This window comes from Capra hircus, chromosome 1 (assembly GCF_001704415.2).
Source record: "Capra hircus breed San Clemente chromosome 1, ASM170441v1, whole genome shotgun sequence".
NCBI classification, from domain to species: domain Eukaryota; kingdom Metazoa; phylum Chordata; class Mammalia; order Artiodactyla; family Bovidae; genus Capra; species Capra hircus.
This window is the reverse complement of record NC_030808.1, coordinates 99,556,714-99,584,215: the sequence shown is the minus strand read 5'-3', so window position 1 is coordinate 99,584,215 and position 27,502 is coordinate 99,556,714. Positions and strand designations below refer to the sequence as shown.

At 39.0% G+C, this 27,502-nt stretch overlaps 1 protein-coding gene across 2 annotated transcripts in view; it reads right to left on the bottom strand.

The window, feature by feature from the left end:
- ZBBX (zinc finger B-box domain containing) overlaps positions 1-6,434 on the bottom strand; it is a 112,919-nt gene extending 106,485 nt beyond the window's left edge. For both annotated transcript variants that reach the window (XM_018053779.1, XM_018053781.1), the window contains exons 1-2: positions 6,367-6,434; positions 1,129-1,242 (exon numbers count right to left, since the gene is read on the bottom strand). In XM_018053779.1, coding sequence (XP_017909268.1) covers positions 1,129-1,242; positions 6,367-6,434 — 182 coding nt within the window. The remainder of the gene's footprint in view (positions 1-1,128; positions 1,243-6,366) is intronic.

The following is a 27,502-nucleotide window of genomic DNA, read 5'->3' as shown; positions in this document are numbered from 1 at the left end:
ATATTAGCTAACAATATTTCAAACATACTTGAGGGTCTGAAAACTCTTATTTGTGTGCATGTAAATCCCTATCCCAAAAGTCTTTTAATACATAAAAATATGCTGCTCATAAACTGGCAGTCACCTGTTGATGGCACTTTTATGGGAGCAAAGAGAAACTCTGCACTGCTGTTCTCAATATGTGGGTGCTCAGTCATTCAGTTGTTCCCAACTCTTTGTGACCCCATGGACTGTAGCCTGCCCACCAGGCTACTCTGTCCATGGAATTTTCCAAGAAAGAATACTGGAGCAGGTTGCCATTTCCTACTCCAGGGGATCTTCCCACCCCAGGGGTCAAACCTACGTCTTTTATGTCTCCTGCATTGGCAGACAGATTCTTTGAGCCACCTGGGAAGCCCCAACATTCCAAACTATAACTGGTTAAGAAGAGTACTGTGAAAAGAGAATAAGAAAGTGTGGGCTTCCTAGGCGGAACTAGTGGTAAAGAAAACGCCTGTCAACGCAGGAGACATGAAAGACGTGGGTTTGATTCCTTGGTCAGGAAGGTCCCTGGAGGAGGGCATGGCAAACCCACTCCAGCATTCTTGCCTGGAGAATCCTACGGACAGAGGAGCCTGATGGGCAGGCTACAGTCCATAGAGTTGCAAAGAGTCGGACACAACTGAAGCGACTTAGCAGACACGGGTCCAAAACCAAATAAAGTTTAGAGGAAGGGAACACAATTAGAAAAATGAGGGGCAAATTAATATTGCTTGTTCATCAGTAAAATCCAAAAAGGATTCATTCAGGACAGATCATCACTGGAAGGAAAAAAAAAGTGAACGTGTTAGTCGCTCAGTCATGTTTGACTCTTTGCTACCCCAGGGACTGTAGCTTGCCAGGCTCCTCTCCATGGAATTCTCCAGGCAAGAATACTGGAGTCGGTTGCCATTCCCTTCTCCAGGGGATCTTCCTGACCCAGGGATCGAAACCGGCTTTCCTGCATTGTAGGTAGATTCTTCACTGTCTGAGTCACCAGAGAAGAATTGGAAGTTCCTGACATAAACATAAAACAGTTCTTGACAGAAGGACCTCAGCTTATAAGGAAATCAGTTTATTTATCTAAAATTCTTTAAAAATGTCACCCACCTTCGTTCTCCCTTTTCTTTGTTCTTTGTTGATTGGAACTCTTGTAGTTTCTTTTCCATCTCTCGGTTCTCCAACTCTAGTTGTACTTTCTCCATTCTCAGTTCTTGAGCATTTCTGAACAAGATATAAGTGCAGATGATTCAAATGTAAAATTCCATTTGAGGTAAACAAACAAACCCTTCCCAAAAAAAAGAAAAAAGGCAAAATAATTTTATAGTCCTATTTTTCCTTAATTAAAAAAATTAATTAAAATTAGGAGTAATAAATATGTGATAGCATATTTTAACTATTTCCTTTTTTGTCTTTGAAATACCGTGTCTAAAGCTAGCATTTGCCATCAATTAATATTCTCAAGCAAGGTATAACTTCAAACTTTGGACTTTTATTTTTCATATTACATTGCTAGAAGTTTCACATCACATATTCACTTTATGCATGAGCTATGTCTTTATATATGCACAAATATCCATAACACACAAATAGAAAATAAACTAAAAATCATTTTCTAATTTTCATACTGCCTTCAAAGGATTTAAGTAGTTTGAATCACAGTGTTTAAAATAACTATTCTGTATAAGCAGAATACATATTTTTGCTAAATAAATCATCTTGGAAAGCGTCAATAAATTTCTACCTTTATGCCATGTATGTACAATACGAAAGAAAGAAAGAGAGAAGAGTTTTCTTGAGAGAAAGAGAGAAGAGCCTATTAGGAAAAAAGCACCTGTTAAGAGTTTTGGTTGATAAGCCATCAAAGGGATAAATGGAAACTGAGGCAAGCACCACTGACTGTTTCCACAAAGGAAAGCAACAAAAAGAAAACTTCCTGAGGATAGAGCAGAGCCTTCTAACAGATTCCTGTACAAAAGATTCTGTAATAATGTCTTAATCTCATCAGGCTTTTGACAGCTTGATTTCCTTTGTCTTACAACTCTGGTCCCTTGTCAGCATTAGTCACTCACTCTCTCTGTTTTTTAGAAGTAAACCAACCTAGTTCTCTAGCTTTCATTATCCGTCATGAGTTTAAATCTCTTCATTATTTCATTGGTGCTTTACTATAATTAAGCAATGTGGGCTACTTGGGTATGTGTGCTATGGCAAGGAATCAAAATAAAAATAAAGAAGTTAAGAAAGGGAAATAATTCAGAGGTAGCGAGCAGTCACCAAAGAGCAAGTGAGTCAAAGATATGACCCCAAGTCCAGGGAGATAAATGGAAAGTAAGAGGAGGCAAAAGCTATACAGACAGTTCACAGAAGTGGATGAAGAAACTGAGAAAGAGAGGCATTATTTTCATTATATTTGTTCCACAAGGAGTAACTCAGCCCTAACTACAAACAAGCACTTGTAAGTGACAGGATGTGGGACCCAATGGAGCTTCCATTATAGAAAGGAGCACAGACAAGCATGACGGTAACTGAAGTACAGTGTAACGGTGCTTTCATCGAAAAAGTACAGGGAGATACCTGAGCATGTAAGGGCACATTCCTAGCCCCTGGGGGGATCGGAACTGCTCCTGAAGGGAGTGAAGACTAAGCTGAGCCCTAAGGGATGAAAGGACCTGGCCGGTCAAAGGGAGGTGGTGATAGCAGTATTCCAGGAAGAAAGAAAAGTGCAGGCACAAATAGAAAAGAGTGGTGTATGGGTCCAGGAGCTAGGAGTTCCACGGCCCCAGACATTAAGCAAATGAAGGGGAAAGTGACAAGAAATGGAATTGCGAAGGTGCACAGTGGCCACATCATGAGGAGCTGTGGCCGTGATGAGAAACTGGGATTTGTACTCCATGAGCAGTTAGAATCTTTAAAAAGTTTTAAGAGAATTGAGGATTGATCAGACTTGCATTTAAGAACCATCACTCTGGCTGTATAATGGAATATTAATTAGAGGGTGCAAAGCTGAGAGTGAGGAAGCCAGTTAGGAGACTATTTCCATAAACCTAATATTGTGCTGCTCTGACTAGATGGAGACAGTGGGGACAAAAATGGCAACATTCGAGAACTATAAGGAAACAAAATTAACTGGACTTAAAGACTGATCAGGGAAGGGAAAAGGAAGGAACCTGAGCTAACCCTAGGAGCTGTTTCCTGATAGAGGTCACTCTGGGGTGGGCGGTGGGCACAGTTCAGAATTAACTGGCCCAGCGTCTCAGTGGCTTACAACACTTTCTAAATGGCCTCCAGAGGAAGCGTTCAAAAGCACAAATGTGACTGTGTCACTTATTTGCTTACAAAATTTTAATGTTTTGGAAGTTCTCACTGTGGTAAAACAAGGAACTGGCCTCCTGACCAAGTGGTCATATTGATTCTGTGGGATTCTGTGGGTCTGGAACAAGATAGAAGATTCCTCCTGGAGACAGCAGACCCAGAAGGGCAGCTGAAGTTGATCCTACAGAGACCATGTCAACATAGCAAATCTGAGAGGCAGAAACAAGCCACTAAAACTATGTGGAGGCTGGGAAACAGAGAGAGGAGTTGGAGAACTCTGACATGTCAGACAACATTAAGACACTTCTGAAGACAATGTCAAACAAACAACAAAAGAACACTTGGAACAAGAAAAGGGCAAGAAAAGAAACTCCAGAGCAATGACCTTAGAATGGGGGATCCAAGCCTAGTCTCTATAGGTTGTGAATCATGGGTGAATCAAGGAGACATACAGGCCAGGGAACAGGGACGCCCCCTCATCTCCAAGACAAATCCAAAACTCCTTAGTGTGGCATACAAATTAATTTATTAACTAGGCGACTTGCAATTCTCTCCAATTTTGTTCTACACATCTTAGCGAACTGGCTATGCCTGAAAGTCCCCAGACTACGTGTCTGTGTGCCTTTGCACACATTTCACCCAGTAACCACCCAAGTAACTGCATCTTTCAGGCAAAACTTGAAGACCTCCTCACCTCTGCCCTAGCAGTTTGGGCTATGTTCTCATAATTGCCTGTGTTTTAATATCACACCATGTTTCACATGACTTTGAAGAGACAATTTTATATATTCACCTCCTCCACAAGCTACCGGAGGGCAAAAACTGTGACTTCCTCCTTTTGTATCCGTCATTCCTTAGCACAGTGTGTAGAATATATGTACTTAACAAACGTTGAATGAATGTTTAAAGGTAAATACACACAGACTTAAAACAGATCACCAAAATGCATGGCCCATTTCTTTTGCATTAAAAAAAGGAAAATTGGCAATACTAGCAATTAGAGAGCTCCATTCCCTACCAAAGGCTAATAAACCTAATAATGATAACGCCATATAACATCTTCCAGTTGACACAACGCTTTTACACACAATATCTCAAAGGTGAAGTGAGAGTTAGAAAAGCTCTAAAGACACTAAGTAACCACAGTACTATTGATCTGGATCAAGGAACTCAGAAACTAAAATTAAAAAATCAATACTCCGCCCATAGCCCATGCTGGCTGGTCCTGAATAATATTTGAGAGGAAGGCCTTGGAAATTTCCAGTGACTCTAGATAACCTCAAAGGGGAAGAGTACATCGAACCCTTTGGTACCCCTACAAGTCCTGAAATTCCCACAATACCCAGAATTGCTTGGTTCAGGCTGAATGCATCTTCCAGGCAATTTAGGACAGAAGGTACCCTTCCTAGGAGAACTGATTCAACATAACATCCTTTAACATTGCAAAGTGCAAGGGTAGTCATTGATATACTTTTTTATATATTTCTTTAAATTTCTTTCTTTTTTAATATAAATTTATTTATTTTAATTGAAGGTTAATTACTTTACAATATTGTATTGGTTTCGCCATACATCAACATGAATCTGCCACGGGTATACACGTGTTCCCCCTCCTAAACCCCCCTCCCTCCTCCCTCCCCGTACCATCCCTCTGGGTCGTCCCAGTGCACCAGCCCCAAGCATCCAGTATCGCATCGAACCTGGACTGGCGATTCATTTCATATATGATATTATACATGTTTCAATGCCATTCTCTCAAGTCATCCCACCCTCTCCCTCTCCCACAGAGTCCAAAAGACTGTTCTATACATCTGTGTCTCTTTTGCTGTCTTGCATACATAGTTATTGTTATCATCTTTCTAAATCCCACATATATGTGTTAGTATACTGTATTGGTGTTTTTCTTTCTGGCTTACTTCACTCTGTATAATAGGCTCCAGTTTCATCCACCTCATTAGAACTTTTTAATGAGAGGATAATTGCTTTACAATGTTATGTTGGCTTCTGCCATATATCAGCATGAATCAGCCATTAGTATACATACTGAGAGAGTAGCACTGAAATAGATACATTACATTACCTGACCTGCCTCTTGAGAAACCTGTATGCAGGTCAGGAAGCAACAGTTAGAACTGGACATGGAACAACAGACTGGTTCCAAATAGGAAAAGGAGTACGTCAAGGCTGTATATTGTCACCCTGCTTATTTAACTTCTATGCAGAGTACATCATGAGAAACGCTGGGCTGGAAGAAGCACAAGCTGGAAGCAAGATTGCCGGGAGAAAGATCAATAACCTCAGATCTGCAGATGACACCACCCTTATGGCAGAAAGTGAGGAGGAACTAAAAAGCCTCTTGATGAAAGTGAAAGAGGAGAGTGAAAACATTGGCTTAAACCTCAACATTCATAAAACTAAGATCATGGCATCTGGTCCCATCACTTCATGGGAAATAGATGAGCAAACAGTGGAAACAGTATCAGACTTTATTTTGGGGGGATCCGAAATCACTGCAGATGGTGACTGCAGCCATGAAATTAAAAGATGGTTACTCCTTAGAAGGAAAGTTATGACCAACCTAGATAGCATATTCAAAAGCAGAGACATTACTTTGCCAACAAAGATCCGTCTAGTCAAGGCTCAGTGTAGTTAGTGATTTCTTTTCCCTGTTTAAAGGTTTCTCACCTTGCCAGTCTCTCTCAAATTCAACTTCTTTCAGTTCCTCAGGGTGATTCTTTAATAATTTTGAATAAGTGTTAGTAAAATTAGTAACTGTCTGTTAAATTGCTTCAATAGTTGATGATCCCAATTCGCATAGATTCTTGTGCCATAAATATTTTTAGTCCTCATTTTAAACCATGATAGATTTATAATACTTCAAACCTACTCTTATAAAAATAGAGCAATGTGAAGAAAATGGAGATGAGAATTGACAAAATTTAACTTCAACTCTGTTTCACATCAAAAGTATTTAAATTATAATATATAGAAACTTTAGCAACTGCTTCTACTTAAGTAATAAACATATGTACTTACTTATATTTTAGCTTTACAGAATTTCCAGGTTTTCCCCGTGGAAGAACCACAAAATCTTTGGTGTTCATGATTTTCTTAGCATTACCTAAAGATTACTGTGATTTTTGAAAACTTCTGAAAAAGTAAGAAAGGCAAAAGATTACTTCAGAGGTAAAACGATTACATTACAAATTTGAAACTACATATAATTCAGGAAAACTTTTAAACCCGAAATAATTTTGAGAGAAGAGGTCAAATCAAAGGTTAAGCAACAAGAAATTATTATATATGCTAAATATAAGTTATACAAATATTTACCTACTAATATAGCTATAGCTACAACATATCCGATGGAACAAAAGTTTTACCAAAAATTACAAAGCACAAGACTGTGGAAACATTCAACTGAAAGTGAAGAATAAATTCATTAAAACAAAAAGAGCACATATTCTGACTCTTTCTATGATTAAGATTACAAAAATATACATATCAGATATTTGTTCCCAGACAAAAATAAAATCCAGAGCTAAATATAGTGAAAAGAACCTTAGAAACACAATACAAGCTCAAAAACTTTGTGTGTGTATATATATATATATATATGATAATGTAAAATAAGAATTAAGATATGCAGTAATTACCCTAAGGTAGTCTAATAATCTCATTTATCAAAAAACTGTAACAATACTCTGCCTACAATCAGAAATTAGCATATTTAGAAAGAATTTTTCAACAAGAAATGAAACAGAAAAAGATTTTTTGCCTAACTCCAAGTTAACCAGAAAATTAAATTATTCAGAACACCCTATTTCCTGAGTATCTTAGTTATTCAGGGTTCTAGAATCATTTACTCTGTAACGCTGAATTACTGAATCGCATGCACAACTATTGAGCTTCCGTGGTGGCTCAGTTGGTAAAGAATCCGCTCACAATGTGGGAGACCTGGGTTCGATTCCTGGGTTGGGAAGATCCCTTGGAAGAGGGCATGGCAATCCACTCCACTATTCTCGCCTGGAGAATCCCCAAGGACAGAGGCACCTGGCAGGCTGCAGTCCATGGGGTCGCAAAAGAGTTGAACACAACTGAGCAACTAAGCATAGCATATGCACAATTATTAGATTTTTACATGAATAAAAACTTTCAAAGTTCAGACACTCTTAAATATGAGGCAATATCATAGAGTCCATAGTATAAATGCTCAAACTATCTGATACCATCATTTTATATATGTGCTCATAACCCCTACAAATATTTATTCAGGCTCTATTATACGCACAGCACTAAACTGAGAGATATGAGGGACTCAAGGAGAAGATCTGCTTTCTGGCTCACATAGTGTAGAGTCAAACAGGGCACAAAAGATCTATATATAAACACCATAAAACAAGGTAGGAATTACAAAAGGCTATGAAATGTACAGATATAAGAAGGGAGCCAAAGAAGAGATCAAGCTGGCTAGCATTTAACCTGGGGCTTTAATGTGAAAGGAGGCTAATATACGAACATGTGGATTGGATGAACTTTCTTCACCACGGGGGGAAAGCAGCTCTTGAATGGAGAGGGGAAAGTAGGTGTAAATTTGGAAACATAGGCTGAGGCCCAATATGGGTGACTTAAGTGCCTAGTTAAAGCATTTGGAATACAGAATACAGAATGTAGCTAATGAGAGTCCCTGATAAAACTTGGTTTTTTTTAACCTTCTATTTTGCACTGAAGTATAGTGGATTAACGAACAATGTTGTGACACTCTCAGGTGAACAGCGAAGGGACCGAGCCACATATATACGTGTAACCATTCTCCCCAAACTCCATCCCATCCAGGCCACACACAGCATTGAACAGAGCTCCACGTGCTATACAGTGGGTCCTTGCTGGTTATCCATTTTAAACACAGCAGTGTGTGTATATCCACCTCAAACTCCCCAACTATCCCTTTCTCCCATCTGTTCTCCACCCCTGAAACCATGTTAGTTCTCCAAGTCTGTAGGTCTTTTTCTGTTTTGTAAGTAAGTTCATTTGTATCATTTCTTTTTAGATTCCACGTGTAAAGGATGTTATATGATGTTTCTCCTTCTTTTTCTGACTTAATTCAGTATGAAAATTTTATAAGGAAGAACAAGAAATAAATCTGGAAGCTTTGCTCAAAGACTCAGGAGAGACAGCATCAGAGTAGCAGTGAGTGAAGTGAAAGTCGCTCAGTCATGTCTGACTCTTTGTGACCCCGTGGACTATACAGTCCATGGAATTTCCCAAGCCAGAATACTGAAGTGGGTAGCCTTTCCCTTCTCGAGAGGATCTTCCCAACCCTGAGTAAATAGAGTATCAAGTGTAATAAAATAGGAGTAATTAAATGTAAATCTATTGTAACATTAAAGTCCACACAATCGAATGAATCAAATCTCTGGGGGATTATTTTATAATTTCAATGATGCAACCACTGATCAAAACATTTTTGGAATGTCTGTTTTGAGACTGCCTGCTGAGTTCACAAACAAACAAATCTACTTTGCTATTCCTCCTACAAAACTAAAAATGATACTGTCCAGCAGGAGCAACTATTCTGTTCACTCAAATCTAGTTTCAAATTACTCTGCCTCCAGAAATCAAATCAAGCCTGGAAGGGTAGATTTTCACTACTTTGGAAAAATTCTGAAGGAATTTATTCTTTGAAGAGAATTCCAAAATGGAATTATACAAAATAATTTTACATTGTAAGTAACGTAATGGCTCTATCATAAGACTAGGTTTATTTGCGCCTTCAATCAACAGTTATTCAGCTGCTCCTTTCTGATGCATATTGCGAGTCCTGAAGTCACAATGGTAAATAAGACATGGTTTCTTCCCTCAAAGAACTCACAATCAAAGGGAAAAATCACACAAATAAAGACAATACCGTGGGACATTCTGAAAGGAGAAAGTACTAGGAGAGACATCAAACTCAGACTCATTTATCCACCATCCGGTCCTGTATTTCAAAGCTGAAATCAGTGTCAAAGAGAACTAAAGAAATCACAGGAATGAAAATCCAAATTTGCTTTCTTTGTAGGTAAAACTTTCGTCTCATTTCTATCAAACAGAGGCTACAAAAGATATATTTTAAAAAATTCTAGAACATAGAGTAACATATTCTATATATCCTTTTTTGGTTTTTATCAGAAATCCTACTGCCAGATCCTCAATCTGCTGTCAGTAAGTTTTCCATGAAAAGTTCCATAATGTAATCATTATCATTACCGTTAAAAAAAAGAATCCCCCAAATTAATATGTCTGATTAATTACAATAACTTAAATTGCCTTAGTTTCATTTATGCATTGATATATACAATACAATGTTATATGTGTATGCACATTATGCATAAAGCTGAACAGATACATGAAGACAGAAATAAATGAAAGAAAAATCTGTAAATTTCATTAGGGTAAGATAATTCAGATTTAGAGCTCTGCTGATAATGTTACTTAACCAGTAAATAGGCTTATTCAGTGGGCATTTCACTTCACTGAATGCAATTAGTAAGGCTTCTTCTCAATTAAAGTTTTATCAAGTCACACACATGAGTCAATTTTCTCGCATGAAGAAAAAAGGAAAAATATAATCGTGAGTCATGCTGTTCTGCCTATTTCCTTTCCTAAAACCAACAGAGAATTAGTCACCTTTCCTGGGACAACAAGGATATAACAACGCGAGCAGGAAGAATAGCAAAGCACAAAACTTCAGTCTCCTAACGGAACCAGGGGAATACAGATAAATTATTATGCAAACCTCATAATTCCATATGTCCTTTGATCAATATTTTTCTCTTAAAACTTAATAGCAAAATTTCAGTAGTTGCTTGGAAAGTTTTCTCGTTACCTGATTTATTAGACTGCGTCATTTTTCTGTCCTCAACTTTGTTCTCCCCCAGATACATATACACAATATGACCCAGAATGGCTCATGTATTTTGTTTGTTTTTGTTTCTCATTTTATTTATTTTTTAATTGGTGAGAAGTCAATTTACAGTGTTGTGGTGATTTTGGTCATCCAACAATGCAAATTAATCATAATTATATGTATATGTCCCTTCCCTCCTGAGCCTCCCTCCCCTCTCCCCATTCTGCGCCTCTAGCTCATCACAGATCACCAGGCTGGGCTCCCTGTGTTATTTAGCACCTTCCCAGTATTTTACACATAATAGTGTACGCATCTCAATGCTACTTTCTTAGTTCATCCCACCCTCACCTTCCCCTGTTGTGTCCACAAGCCTGTTCTCTGCTAGGTTCATCAGTACCATTTTTCTAGATTCCATATATATGTGTTATCGTATGATACTTGTTTTTCTGACTTCACTCTGTATAAGAGGCTCTAGGTTCATCTACCTCACTACATTGACTCAAACGCTTTCCTTTTTTATGGCTAACTTTCCATTGTATAAAAGCATCATCACTTCTTTATCCATTCGTCTCTCATGGACATCTAGGTTGCTTCTATGTGCTGACTATTGTAAATATTGCTCCAGTGAACACTGGGGTACATGTGTCTTTTACAATTGTGGTTTTCTCAGGGCATATGCCCAGTAGAGGAATTCCTGGGTCATGGTAGATTTATTCCTAGTTTTTTATGGAATCTCCATACAGTTTTCCATGATGACTGCATCAGTTTGCATTCCCACCAATAGACAGATGGCCAAAAAATACATGACAAGATGATTAATATTGCTCATTATTCAGTTCAGTTCAGTTCAGTCCAGTTGAGTCGCTCAGTAGTATCCGACTCTTTGCGATCCCATGAATCACAGCACACCAGGCCTCCCTGTCCATTAGCAACTCCCAGAGTTCACTCAAACTCATGTCCATCGAGTTGGTGATGCCATTCAGCAATCTCATCCACTGTTGTCCCCTTCTCCTCCTGCCCTCAATCCCTTCCAGCATCAGAGTCTTTTCCAATGAGTCAACTCTTCACATGAGGTGGCCAAAGTACTGGAGTTTCAGCTTCAGCATCAGTCCTTCCAATGAACACCCAGGATTGATCTCCTTTAGGATGGACTGGTTGGATCTCCTTGCAGTCGAAGGGACTCTCAAGAGTCTTCTCCAACACCACAGTTCAAAACCATCAATCCTTTGGTGCTCAGCTTTCTTGACAGTCCAACTCTCACATCCATACATGACCACAGGAAAAACCGTAGCCTTGACTAGATGGACCTTTGTTGGCAAAGCAATATCTATGCTTTACAATATACTATCTAGGTTGGTCATGGCTTTCCTTCCAAGGAGTAAGTGTCTTTAAATTTCATGGCTGCAATCACCATCTGCAGTGATTTTGGAGCCCCCTCAAAAATAAAGTCTGACACTGTTTCCACTGTTTCCTCATCTATTTCCCATGAAGTGATGGGACCAGATGCCATGATCTTTGTTTTCTGAATGTTGAGCTTTAAGCCAGCCTTTCACTCTCCTCTTTCACTTTCATCAAGAGGTCCTTTAGTTCCTCTTCAATTTCTGCCATAAGGGTGGTGTCATCTGCATATCTGAGGTTATTGAGATTTCTCCCAGCAATCTTGATTCCAGCTTGTGTTTCTTCCAGCCCAGCATTTCTCATTATGTACTCTACATATAAGTTAAATAAGCAGGGTGACAATATACAGCCTTGACGTACTCCTTTCCCTATTTGGAACCAGTCTGTTGTTCCATGTCCAGTTCTAACTTTGCTTCCTGACCTGCATACAGGTTTCTCAAGTGGCAGGTCAGTTGGTCTGATACTCCCATCTCTTTCAGAATTTTCCACAGTTTGTTGTGATCCACATAGTCAAAGGCTTTGGCATAGTCAATAAAGCAGAAATAGATGTTTTTCTGAAACTCTCTTGCTTTTTCCATGATCCAGCGGATGTTGGCAATTTGATCTCTGGTTCCTCTGCCTTTTCTAAAACCAGCTTAAACATCTGGAAGTTCACGGTTCACATACTGCTGAAGCCTGGCTTGGAGAATTTAGAGCATTACTTTACTAGCGTGTGAGATGAGTACAAATGTGTGGTAGTTTGAGCAAGCATTCTTTAACATTGCCTTTCTTTGGGATTGGAAAGAAAACTGACCTTTTCCAGTCCTGTGGCCACTGCTGAGTTTTCCAAATTTGCTGGCATATTGAGTGCAGCACTGCAAATCAAAGCTACAACGGTAAAGGTATCACCTACACCAGTCAGAATGGCCATCATCAAAATAATCTACAAACAATGTATTCTGGAGAGGAAGTGGAGAAAAGGGAATCCTCCAGCCTATGATGTTCTAAATCATCCTTTTTCATAAGTTCCCACTTTGGGAAAGCAATCCAAAGATCTAGGCCTGCCACCACAAAATGGAAACAAGAAATTTACTAATGGAAACTCAAAGTATTCAAAAGCTGCCCTCGGCAAAGACAATTTACCATCACACCATTGGCAGAATGGGCTATTTGGGAAACCACTGTTTTCATGTAACAGAAAACTTATCTTTTCTAAGGTTAGTTGATTCTTCTAACCATCCAGATAATCTTAGACCTGAAGATTTAAAAGTCAATAAATAAGGATTTTTCCTTACTTTAGCACACACTAAAGGGGTCTAATAAGCAAGCTGTTTGGAATAGATTAAAATGCTTACCATAGTACTAAGAATTAAAGACCCAAGCAAGAAATATTAAATGAAAATGAATTTAATTAAAACTGCTTAAATTAATAAAAAATGGTAATATTTTATCTGTCTGATATGATCCTTATTTTAAATACATATATATTACATATGCAATATATTTTAATATTAAAATATAATTATGTTATATATAATATTTTAAAATTAACACCTTTTTTAAAAGCTAAAGAAAGGACTATAAACACACATCCATAACATAATATCTTGTGCTTGAGTGGCCTACTAAATAAGTACATGTCATTTTCTCCTACCATGGGCTCTGAAAGCAAATCAGGGATTAATATCATGGCTGCATTCAATATTTCAGCCAATTAAGATAATTAGGCACTCCCTCACAGCACTAAATGGTACCCAAGTCACCCTTTTTTTACCTTCTATGTGCAGGTCCCTTTACAAAAAACTGAAAAAGTTTGGCTTTACATCAAGGGGTAAGATATCCTTTTAAAATAATTTCTAAAACTGAAAAGAAGTTCTGTGAAAATGACAATGGGATGTTACTAGCCATAAAAAAGGAATGAAATGGACCTAGAGGTTATAATGGTAAGTGAAGTAGTGAAAGTGTTAGTCGCTCAGCAGTGTGCAGCTCTTTGCGACCCCGTGGACTGTAGCCCACCAGGCTCCTTTGTCCATAGAATTCCTCAGGCAAGAATACTGGAGTGGGTAGCAATTACCTTCTCCAGGGTAATCTTCCTGACCCAGGGAACGAACCTGCATCTCTTTGCAGGCAGAAATTTTACTGAGTCACCAGGGAGGAAAAAAGACAAACATCATATGATATCACTTATATGTGGAATCTAAAAAAATGATACAAATGAACTTGCTTACAAAACAGAAAGAGACCCACAGACATAGAAAACAAACTTATGGTTACCAAAAGGAAAAGGGTAAGAGAAAGGATAAAATATACAGACTACTATATACAAAATAGATTACCAACAAGGACCTACTGCATAGCGCAGGAAACTATACTCAATATCTTGTAATAACCTACAATGGGAAGGATCTAAAAAAGAGCATATATATATATATATATGAATTATTTTGCTGTACACCTGAAAACCAACACAACACTGTAAATGAACTACATTTTAATATATTTCTTATATAAAATAAAAATGATAATATTAAAAGATACCGAGTTTACACTCAAGAGACCTTTGTGTAACAGGGGTCTGAGCCTCTTTGTTTATCCAGTGTAAGATGCTGTGGGCCTCCTCCTCCTCCCTAATTTGCAGAATATCAAACAAAATCTCTGATTCGTGGCTATAAAGCTGTGAGCTCTTAAAGGGCTTCAGAGAGCTCAGGGTTCAGGGAAAGGGGTAGTTTTAGAAACTACCTTGAGAAGTGAGTGAGGGGAGCAGTAAGGCTCTGCTTTATTCATAGCTGCTCTGATTTCAAGTCTGTTTTTAACAAAATGAGCCTCTGGGGCAGACTTAAACTCTTCTGGAGCTTAAAAAGTCATTTGAAAGGCACAATAATAAAGTAATAGGTAATTATTATTACTTCTATATCAACAAAAACTTTATATGATTACATATAATGTTATAACTTTATAAACCATACCTTTCAGAAACTTAAGTCCTTTTATATATTGATAGTCTATTTCTCCCATCCATTCTCATACATGCCACTGTTATCCAAGGTGTTCTCTTGTGAATATCTTTCAGGCCTAGAAAAATTAAGGCACCCATCAAAGATTGGTGACAAACCAGAAATTATGATTTTATTCTCAGTCCTGTTAGATCCTCTTTGGACTTAAAATCTACAACTTAAAATAACTAATCTATATCATTCAAATTTTTCCCACTATTGTAACTTAACCTGTCATAAAAAGAACTGTTTAACCAAAACTATTTTCTAAATTTTACAGCAATTTATTTAGACACCACTGAAACCCTAGTGCATGTCAAATTGCTCCCATGTATTTAGTCTCTAAATAGTTCCCCCCAAACACAAGGAAAAAATACCTAGCTACTCTGCTTAGTAGTTAAGATCCTCCATTATACATTCCAACCTTCCTAAGCCTTATGCATTATTTTCCACTTTTTCAGCTCACCACCCTTATTTTGTCAGTGCCCAGTTCAAAGGCCACCTCTATCATGAAAGTTTCTTCCATTAGAAGTGAGATTCTGTCCTGTAAGAACATGTGTAATAATGTGTATTACACTCATTTGCTACTATATGTTGTCTTGTGTTATTTATTTTTTTGCTGCTTTGCTTATATAAAGGTTATTTCCCCAAGTATCCCAAATATTTGAAGGCAGACCTACCACTGAACTTTGAATCCCCAGCAATTAGTAGAGTGCCCACAGTGTACTATCAGTAATAATGTGCTGCTGCTGCTAAGTCACTTCAGTCGTGTCCGACTCTGTGTGACCCTATAGACGGCAGCCCACCAGGCTAAACCCGTCCCTGGGATTCTCCAGGCAAGAACACTGGAGTGGGTTGCCATTTCCTTCTCCAATGCAAGAAAGTGAAAAGTGAAAGTGAAGTCGCTCAGTCTGTCCGACTCTTAGCAACCCCATGGACTGCAGCCTACCAGGCTCCTCCGTCCATGGATTTTCCAGGCAAGAGTACTGGAGTGGGGTGCCATTGCCTTCTCCAACAACGTGCCAGTTTTTAGTATTTAATTTTTTCCCACTGCTTTAAATTCAATGAATAATCTACCCAACAGAAAAAAAAATTTAAAACAAACACACCCTCTTTTCCACTTCAACAGATCATTTTGTTTTCTTTTTTCCATGTGTCATATACCAGGTAAAGCACTGAGGAACAAAGTGAACCAGGCAAGGATAGTACTAACCCTCATTAAACTTACACTCTGATGGAGGTAGGAAAAAATTTAAAAGCAAGTAATTGTGGGAAGTATTAAGTGATTTGAAGGAAATAAAGGACCGAGATTCTTTCAAATAACTGATTTGTGACACAGCTGGCAATATTATGGGAGGTCAGGACAGACCTCTAGCACTCTAGACAAGGTGCTAGAGGGAAGCAGAGGTAGGTGTGTGTGTATGTTTGGGTGTGTGTGTGTATGTTTGGGTGTGTGTGCATATGTTTGTGTGTGTATGTGTTTCGTCTTCCATAAACAGCATAGTTCTAATCCTGGGTAGCCAACTTTATACTTTTTCAGCGTCTTGCTACCTCTGCATATATAAACACGTGTAAGTGAACGTATATATCTGAGCTCCTCTAATGCTGACTGGAGGAAGAAAAAACTTCCACAGCTTCAGATTTCTCAGGAATCTGTCACCCCTCACCAAGATCTTTACTTGGGAAGAGTTGACTTCTAAGAATGAAGCGCCTGCATGTGACTGCCCAGACAGAAGGAAGGTTATAAAAGGGGCGTGAAAATGATTTGTCAGGGAACCAAATTTTTCAAGATTCAAAAGACTTCATTCTTCAGTCTGCGTTATAGAAAGGGTACAAGTGATGTGAAGAAGCCCCAAGTTTCACTATCTGGGGTTCACTCTCATTCATGAATCCAATAGCATCACTGCCTGAAAAGTCTTTTGTTTGGAGAAAAGACGCTCAACTCCGGAAGTCAGGCCACTTCCTGCGGCCCGCGTGCTTGGCCCAGTGTAAGACACAGGGCAGGTGCTCAACTAACACCTGCTGGGCCTGCACACCCCCCCCTCCCCCAGCTTCCCCGGAGTCCAGTCTCCTTTCCTGCGGTCCCGCCCGCTCCTGCACCACCCAGACCCAGCGCGCTGCCCGCTAAGCCGACTGCGAAGCCCACCGCCCGCCGCCAACGCAGCCAGCCGACCCACCTGGAGCCGCCAGACGTCGGCGTCACCCTAGCAAGCCGCAGCCAGCAGCCCAAAGCTTCCGCCTTGGTCTCCTTGGTTACCGCGTTACCTCGGTACCCATAGCAACCAAAAGGCTTGGTACTGTGGCCGTCGGCCCGCAGAGGGAGCAAGAGAGCCCTTTAGAATAGGAGGAAGAAGGAGAGAGCGGAAGAGAAAGAGAAAGGTTCAAGGGCAGGTACTGTAAGCTTTGTACCCTTGTGCCCGAGTGGGTAACAGTTGGCTAACACTGAGCCCCTGCTATATTCTAGAAAGTTTGAGTAACAGCACAAAATTACAGAGCTAGCAAATGGCAGCCTCACGAAGAATTAACCCAAGCAGTTTAGAACTCTCACATACATTCTGTTCAGTTGCTTATGGGCAAAGTCAGGAATAGAATCTAAGTCTTTGACAAGCCTAAAACGCTCTTTTCCTTATATCAAATATACGACACATGGGGGCGGGGGTGTAATAGTTGAGAGAGAGAGAGAGAGAGGGAATCAACACACTTCTCAACTTTTCCCTTCCAGAGAGTCACCGGTGGTAAACTTATTTTTGGCTTCCTAAATATGCTGTAGGAATATTTAATCTCTGTTTTTACAGCAGCAGCAGGAAATATGCTGTAGTTTCTAATCTCTGGTTTTACTTACGCTGCAAGTAGGATGTCTGGTTTGTTCTGCTGAGCTGGGCTTAGTCTCTCATTCATGTCTGACTCTTTGCGACCCCATGGACAATATAGCTCCCCAGGCTCCTCTGTCTATGGGGATTCTCCAGGCAAGAATACTGGGGTGAGTTGCCATGCCCTCCTCCAGGGATCTTCCCAACCCAGGGATTGAACCCAGGTCTCCTGCACTGCAGGCAAACTCTTTACCGTCTGAGCCCTCAGGGGTTTGTTCTGCAGTCAGTCTAAAAAATGTCTAAGTTTATCCACACTGCATCTTATTACTGGACTAATAATCTCAACTCCTCAGCAATAGCTGAAATACTAACTCTTGCAACACTGCTTTCCACATTAATGTGCCTGTCAATATCTATTTAAGAACACATCAAATGTTTTCACTTGGTAGATTCAACAGTATAAGATTATAACCAGCATAGATGAGAAAAGACAATGATAGCCATGCAGCTATGTCTGGGCTTAGAAATGAGGGGAGAGTTGAGCTTGAATCCTGGTCCTGCCACAATTCACCTTCTGTGGGATCTTGAGTCAGTTGTAAGTCCCAGTTTAACTGGTTACATAAGGTAACCATTGGTTTAGCCCACATATGATGTAACATGAAAGATTAAATGAAACAATGTATTTAAGTTTTTAGCACTAAACCACAGTAGATGCTAAATGGTTGAAAAATAGTGGTAATTTTGCAGCTATGGTGGTTATCTTAGTGCTCATGGTATAAATTTACCAAGTCCTTCCTTTAAATCTAGTGCAATGACAAATTTCAAGTGAATGTGTAATACTACTAGAAGTTTCTTGTGCAAGACTGTATTTTTCAGGCAGCTGTGCTCTTTGAATTGCCTGGAAAGTTATTTCTAGCATTCTTCTCTTCATTCATTCATCCATTCATTTATTTATTTATTCAACAAATATTTCTTGAGTTCCAGGTCCTGAAAACATTGTTCCAGGTTCTGAAAATACTGCTGTGAAGAAAAACATAGTCCCTCCTGTTGTCAAATGTACATTTTATTTGACAATAAACAAACATATGATTAGTGGTCAGGGACTTTGAAGAATAAGCAGGATCAAGAAATAGGAAATAATTAAGAGTTCAAATTAGGTTAGATTCTCAGAGAAGTCTCTGAATAATGGAGGAAGACATGCAGCAGTCAAGGCAAGAAGCATTCCAGACAGAGGGGGCAGTAAACAAATTTCAATTCCAACCCAATCTAGAGCAGTCTGTTGTGTAAAAACCCTACTCACTTCTGTACAGCACTGATTTTACTTCAAAAATGAGTTTTACAACATATTGATGGAGCAATAGAAAATTAAACTCTTAAAAATATTGTATGAATTATTCTGGCACTTTTCAAAAACTTTAGATGGACATTATCATACTTATATTTAGGAAAATATCTTGGTTCATGCACGCTTATGCAAAGCAAAACAGAGCCAAAAAACAACCCCATGCCAAGTTACATCGTAAAGTGGAAAACAGGATGTGCTTGTCTTTCAAAACATGATTCGTGACAAACTGAACATGTAAAAGGAGTAACACCTCTAGAGAGAGAATATCCTTTCTGCTGAAGCAGAGTGCATTTAACTGACATACCAGCAAAACTGACACACTATTCTGCAAATAGTTTGCCACGTCTATATCAAAAGAGGGAATGGTATTCCTGAGGATTTTGGCAAATCCATGCTTTATTGTGTTGATCTGAAGACAAAATCTGAATGCAAGTTTTCTGAACTGGAGATAGTCAATTTAAAAAGATAAAAATTAACTGTGAAGAAATTGAGAGCACAGACCTAACTGATTTCAAAAAATAACTGCAAGGTCATGCTTGAAAAGACACATTCATTCTCTCTCTCTCTCTCTCTCTCTCTCTCTCTCTCTCACACACACACACACACACACACACACACACACACACCACACAAACACATAACTTCCATTAAGCAAGCCCAACTCATCAAGTAACATTATTTTGCAGTTGGTTGGCACTATCTGGAGGAAAGCTGTGGCCGTTCTCAGGACTTCCTAGTCCCTCACAGGTAATAAAAGCTCTTAGATGAGTAATAAAAAGGTTCAGCCCCACATAATTGTCAAAACTCCACATGTGACTTAGCACTAAGGCTTTTCTTTTTCACAGTGGTTGGGCCTCCTGAATGCAGGAAAGCCTGGAGTCACAGAACCCTTAAGAAAAGCTTGGATTTCCATTCTGCATCATCCATTCATGTTTTAGTGTTACTGATTGCCTACCTTAGGATCACAGGAAAGGGTAAGGGTTAAAACAAAAAGGTCCTGCCTTGCCTGGTGTGAGCCTCACAGGTGTTGAAAACATATCATTCCCCAGAGATCACATCCACACACCCCCCACATCCGCTGAGGACCTCTTACCTGCCTTGCTCTGGATGCACGCTGTGCATTCTTAGACCTTTGCTTACTGAACGCCTAGGCATCAACTGATCATTCTGTTTCTCTCTGCAGGATCTCAGTGGTGCTCCTGGAGAGAATTTTAAATGACCTACTTTCTCTTACATTTTTGCATGTTCCATGTCAGACCTACAGAAAATGCTCTCTCATACTTTCCCTGCCACACTGTGGGAAAGCAGGACAGCCAGCATGGTCATCTCTCTTTGCCTCAAACACCAGCAAAATTCAAGCCTAGCAGCTGTACTTCTGACTCCTCAGATGGAATATAAAACTAGCCCACTGTGTCCCCAACTGCACGGACCCACTGATGTACATCTTGCCAGGCTTTAAATGATGGTCAGGGACATCATTTAAGCTTGTCTGAAACTTGGAAATCATTTAAAGGAATAACTACATGTCATTTCAGATACACTCTAAAAGCCCACTCAAAGGTTATCTTATCCTCCAGGAAAATATTCCTTTGTGTGAGTATCATTTACTAGCCATAAAGTTCATTCTGTGAAGTAATATATTAACTGGTAGGTTTTTTTCCATCTAAAATTTTCACATCATTTGCATTTAGGGTTTTGAACCAGTTTAACCATCCTGGTGGTTCCTTCCCTTATGAATTAAATAAACATGTAAATTCTATTAATATATTTATAGAACATCATGGTCTTAATTTCTGAAGTTATATTTTGATAGTGGGTACCAAGCTTTCCTCTTCGGAAGGGAGATGGGACACATGACAGAGCAGAAACATCAAAAGTACTCTTTCAATATCCACTCCACTCTTGGTTCCCCAAAGTTTATTACAGGCAGAAGCTGATAATCAAATCAGGATTATAAAACAGATTTTCTATCATCTCCTTTTTGCAAGTCCTGAAATTTAGCCTTACTTTGAAATGGAACATCTACTTTCCTCATGCCCAGGCAGACAGAGGCTATAACATCCTATTACATATGTATGGGATTTTTCAAATTGTCAAAGATAGCCAAGCTTTAAAGACAACATAAAATTACAAAAAGATTTTTAAAAACATAAATTAGTATGGTATAAATGTATTTAGACATACCTTAAGGACTAAAAAAGGAAAAAGAAGAAACTTATAGTTAAGGTGTGACATGGTCCTTTTTGTAATGTTTCTCAGCATTGTAATTTCTGGCAGTCACCCATGGCATAGAATTCTTCAGCAAATGAATTTCCATAACACAAGGCAATGATTACTGATGTTTCACAAGTGTAGGAAAATCATCAGGGCATATGATAAATTCCTGCTTCCTTCAATGTATAGTCCTTTCCCAGCTGAAAAATAAATATATAAGCTTTTTCAATGGGCATGTCGTTTTCAACCAGTGTTTATTCAACACCTGCTCTATTGTTGACACTGCCTAAAAGTGGATACAAACAGGAACAAAGGCTGTATCTCTGCCTTTGAGGAACCCATTGTCTACTAAGGAAAGTAAGAGATCACAAATAATTAATATGTAATGTAGCAAGTACTATATTCACAAAGTATGGGAGAGAGACATGTGTGGCATAGCCAGAAGTTCTGGTTGGTCCAGACATAATATAGATGGCAGGGAGATAAGATTAAAAAGCTGTGCTAGAGTCAAATTTAAAAGCACCTCAGACATTACACTGTTCACAGTGGAAACAACAAAATTTTTTTTAAAACAAAGTAGTCATCTCAGCATGGTGAAATGCAAATAGAGCCAAAGGATAAAATGGAGAGAAAAAGACATATTTAAAGTATGGTTATATTAGTCTAACATAGAAATGATGAGTCTGGAATAAATCGATGCAGAGGGCACAGGCCAAAGGAAAGAGATTCAAGGGGATTTCATAAACTCCAGCAGGATCTGAAGACTGAAGAAACGTGGATGTCAAAGAGGGAACAGTTCACAGAATGAGGACCACAGAGATGGCACAGAAATGAGTTCACTTTTCAAGTTTGTAATCTTGAGATAGCGATCAGAAATATTTTTATTGTTTCCAATTGTTATCTCAAAAGTAAAATTAGGTCGAGTTGTAGGGAAAGTGATGGGTCATGTATATTAGAGTGTCTGGTCATGCCATCAACATATAGAGAGTAAGCACAGCTAAAGGAGGAGTTAAAAATGTCCCAAGAGCATTCAAAAAACTATGCAGGAGCTGGATTTCATAGAGATATTCATCCACCATACCTAAAATAGATGGATATGAAACCAATACTTGGCCTTTTTATCTTGCAGTGTTCATTGCAAGGTCCTCACAAATGAACATGACACCATGCATGAATGTATTAATGTGATTCTCAGTTATTCTCAGTGTCATTCATATTTTACCATTGAGAAGCATGCACTAAAGTAATTGTTAAAAAAAAAAAAAAAGAATTGCCATTGGTCTCTGAAACGTGTTGCCAATATAAATAAACCTACACTCAGCTTAGGTGAAGAAGTTCAGAGCAGGCAAAGAGAAAATTCAGGTGATGAGGTTTTTAGAAAAAAAAAATCTATTTAAACAAAAAATTATTTTATTTTGTTTTTCTCTACACTTTCCAATTTAATATGAGGTTAGTATTTTTTGGTTCCATCTAAAGACTGATGCTCACTCCTTGGAAGAAAAGCTATGACAAACCTAAACAGTATATTGAAAAACAGAGACATCTCTTTGCTGCCAACAAATGTCGATAATAGTCAAAGCTGTGGTTTTTCCAGTAGTAGTGTATGGATGTAAGAGTTAGATCATAAAGAAGGCTGAGTGCCAAAGAATTGATGCTTTTGAACTATCTATCATGTTAGAGAAGACTCTTGAGAGTCCCTTGCCTGCAAGGAGAAAAGCCAGTTAATCCTAAAGGAAATCAACCCTGAATATACATTGGAAGGACTGATGGGAAAGCTGAAGTTCCCACAGTTTGGCCACCTGATGTGAAGAGCCAAATCACTGGAAATGACCCTGATACTGGGAAGGACTGAGGACAAGAGGAGAAGGGGAAGACACAGCATGAGATGGTTGGCTGGCATCACCACTCTATCAACATGAGTTTGATCATACTCCAGGAAATAAGGAAGGACAGGGAAGCCCGGCGTGCCGCAGTCCATGGGGTCACAAAGAGTCAGACGCAACTTAGCTACTGAAAAACAATAACAATAAAGTATAAGAAAAGAAGCGAAAAGCAAAGGAGAAAAGGGAATATATAAGCATCTGAATGCAGAGTTCCAAAGAATAGCAAGGAGAGATAAGAAAGCCTTTCTCAGCAATCAAGGCAAAGAAACAGAGGAAAACAACAGAATGGGAAACACCAGAGATCTTTTCAAGAAAATTAGAGATACCAAGGGAACATTTCATGCAAAGATGGGCTCGATAAAGGACAGAAATGGTATTGACATAACAGAAACAAAAGATATTAAGAAGAGGTAGCAAGAATACACAGAAGAACTGTAAAAAAAAAGATCTTCATGACCAAGATAATCATGATGGTGTGATCACTCACCTAGAGCCAGACATCCTAGAATGTGAAGTCAAGTGGGCCTTAGAAAGCATCACTACGAACAAAGCTAGTGGAGGTGATGGAATTCCAGGTGAGCTGTTTCAAATCCTGACAGATGATGCTGTGAAAAGTGCTGCACTCATTATGCCAGCAAATTTGGAAAACTCAGCAGAGGCCACAGGACTGGAAAAGGTCAGTTTTCTTTCCAATCCCAAAGAAAAGCAATGCCAAAGAATGCTCAAACTACCACACAATTGCACTCATCTCACACGCTAGTAAAGTAATCTTCAAATTCTCCAAGCCAGGCTTCAGCAATATGTGAACCGTGAACTTCCTGATGTTCAGCTGGTTTTAGAAAAGGCAGAGGAATCAGAGATCAAATTGCCAACATCTGCTGGAGCATGGAAAAAGCAAGAGAGTTCCAGAAAAACATCTATTTCTGCTTTATTGACTATGCCAAAGCCTTAGACTGTGTGGATCCCAATAAACTGTGGAAAATTCTGAAAGATATGGGAATACAAGACCACCTGACCTGCCTCTTGAGAAACCTGTATGCAGGTCAGGAGGCAACAGTTAAAACTGGACATGGAACAACAGACTGGTTCCAAATAGGAAAAGGAGTACTCCAAGGCTGTATATTGTCACCCTGCTTATTTAACTTATATGCAGAGTACATCATGACAAACGCTGGGCTGGAAGAAGCACAAGCTGGAATCAAGACTGCCGGGAGAAATATCAATAACCTCAGATATGCAGATGACACCACCCTTACGGCAGAAAGTGAAGAGGAACTGAAGAACCTCTTGATGAAAGTGAAAGAGGAAAGTGAAAAAGCTGGCTTAAAGCTCAACACTTAGAAAACTAAAATCATGGCATCTGGTCCTATCACTTCATGGGAAATAAATGAGGAACCAGTGGAAACAGTGTCAGACTTTATTTTGGGGGGCTCCAAAATCCCTGCAGATGGTGATTGCAGCCATGAAATTAAAAGACGCTTACTCCTTGGAAGGAAAGTTATGACCAACCTAGATAGCATATTCAAAACCAGAGACATTACTTTGCCAACAAAGGTCCATCTAGTCAAGGCTATGGTTTTTCCTGTGGTCATGTATGGATGTGAGAGTTGGACTGTGAAGAAAGCTGAGCGCCGAAGAATTGATACTTCTGAACTGTGGTGTTGGAGAAGACTCTTGAGAGTCCCTTGGACTGCAAGGAGATCCAACCAGCCCATTCTGAAGGAGATCAGCCCTGGGATTTCTTTGGAAGGAATGATGCTAAAGCTGAAACTCCAGTACTTTGGCCACCTCATGCGAAGAGTTGGCTCACTGGAAAAGACTCATGCTGGGAGTGATTGGGGGCAGGAGAAGAACGGGATGACAGAGGATGAGATGGCTGGATGGCATCACCGACTCGATGGACGTGAGTCTGAGTGTACTCCGGGAGTTGGTGATGGACAGGGAGGCCTGGCATGCTGGGATTCATGAGGTCACAAAGAGTCGGACACAACTGAGGGAATGAACTGACTGACTGACTGACTGACTGATACCCATAATCTGCCCCTCATTTCCCTCCCTTTGCCTGGCAACAATTTGTGAGCTTTTGAAGCCAACAATTTGTGAGCTTTTGAGTTTTCCTGCACAATCCTGGGCCACGCTGGTAATGATTTAGTGGACAGAGTATATAAATAAATAAATTCAAACAAGATTCTTTCTTGTGGTAATGTAGATTTGAGACTGAGAAAGTGATTCTTGGGTTAGCAATATTCTGCCATGTGGACAAATGAAAGAAAAAAAAATGAAAGAAAAAAAATGGAAGACAAAAGGAATTTTAAAAAGACAGAAAGGAGTGAATTTTATAGAAGTGTTCCCTTTCCTGAGAACTAGCGACATTCTAGCCTTTGGGTTCCATGATATACTCTAATAATCTTAAATTCCCCTTTATTACTTAAACTAGCATAGCTTAGTTTCAGTTGCACAGAAAAAAAAAAATCTTGACTACAATGCCTGTTAGAATTGTAGTACTAAAGTAACTAGGCACTCGATCGTGTCAGACTCTTTGTGATCCTGTGATCCTGTGATCCTGTAGCCCACCAATCTCTTCTATCCATGGAATTCTCCAGGCAAGAATACTGGAATAGGTAGCCATTCCCTTCTCCAAGGGATCTTTCCAACCCAGGGATTGAACCACCGTCTCCTACATTGGAGGCAGATTCTTTACCACCTGAGCCACCAGAGAAGCCCCTACTTCTTTTATAAGTCCAAAGTTAGATTTCCAGGGAATTATTTTAAACAATGGTTGAACATTAATCCATGTCTCTCATAATTTTAAATTAATATTCCTACATATACAAGGGTAGGAAGGTCATTTGGCATATTTTGAAGCCATTCTATCAAAAAAGGATAAAAACCTTTTGTTTATTTTTTAATTAGTTCAATTTCTTAGTTTATTTTCTTTAAGCTTAGCAGTGCTAGTTTTGTAGCAGACAATTATTTATAACTGATGTAGCTTTAGGAAAAAGCTAATCTTAAAAAGAAAAAAGCTGACATTTCTGAGAAAACGACATTCATTTTGATCTTTGCCAAGTTTTAATAAGTGTATCTACTGTCTTCTTGAGATTTATGCACTGTTAGTTCTACTTCATTTGGAAAATTTGCATTTTTTCTCTTATGCGCTCAAGCTGGGAGGCACAAAACAAGAGTTATTAGGTTTGTTTGACATGAGATGTCTAACAATAATTTTCTTTCATCAACTTTATTCTATGGCTCTGATCCCCAAGGGCAGATTTTTCATTGGATTTTGTGAAACATTTTATAACAGCCTTACCTTTTGCAGAAGTTGCTCCCAAAACATCCTGAAGGAATTGTCGCAACTCTCTCCACTGCAGAACAAACTAGACTTACCATTCTTATGCCTACTGTGAGCTAACATGACCTATGTATTATCCATCTTTGCAATGATTCAAAAAACCATATGTATATAATGTAGCTAGCTTTCATGAAGGTGTAGACATCAACCAAATACTTCTTGAGAACATATTTTGTCCCAGTTACCTGGATAAATAATGGCTACAAGGATGAGCAGGATAAATTTGTATTCTGCTATTGCAGAAAAGACAGGAGATACAGACAAGAAACTCAGAATATTAATTACTAAAACTGTGTGAGAACATAATACTATAGAAGCACAGAGGAAGGAAATTAACACAACAGTTGAAAGTTCAAGAAAAATTTCTTAGCCTAAATGATTTTGATTTGACTCAGATGTTGAGTAGGAACTCCAGATTTGATCAGGGGAGTGCAGAAAATTAGGGCATGTTGTGGGTAGGAAAAAAAAAAACCTGCAAACTTCCCCATGAGGAGTCAGAATGTGCTAAGTTTGCTGTTCGGCTGTTCAGTTGTGTTTGACTCTTTGCAACTCTTTGGACTGCAGCCCACCAGGCTCCTCTATCCATGGGATTTTTCATGCACGAATACTGGAGTGGGTTGCCATTTCCTCCTCCAGGGGGATCTTCCTGACCCAGGAATTGAGCCCACATCTCCTGAGTCTCCTGCCTTGAAGAGTGAATTCTTTACCTACTGAGCCATAGGGGAAGCCCATGGAAGTTTCGAGAATCTGAAAATGCCAGCATTAGTTGAAACTTGAAAGGAACTTAGGAGAAGTAGAAATGGGATAAAAGAAATGACAGTCATACAAGGTTGGAAAAAGAGAGACTAATTAAGAGGCAATAGCCATAGTGAGGCTTCACTGGTAGCTCAGTTGGTAAAGAATAGTCCTGCAATGCAGGAGACCCTGGTTCAGGCAGATATTACTGGCCTAGGACAAGATAGCAGAATTAAAATGAAAATAAGGATCAAATATCTATATGACAAATTCATTAGTGGACTTGGAATTAGAGTAGAAGTTGAGGAAAAAGGATGATCTCCAATATTTATGGATCCAAAGATGGAATTTTTACATTTATATCATGAGAGATATTAGTTGATAGTTTTCTTTTCCTATAATGTCCTTTTCATGTTTTTGTTATTAGGGTAATGCTAGCCTCATAGAATGAATTAAAGTAGTGCCTCTGCTGCCCTTCTGAAAGAAATTGTACAAGACTGGTATAATTTCTTCCTTAAATGTATGGTGGAATTCACCAGTGAAACGTGTTGTTTTCAGTTTTGAAAGTTTATTAATT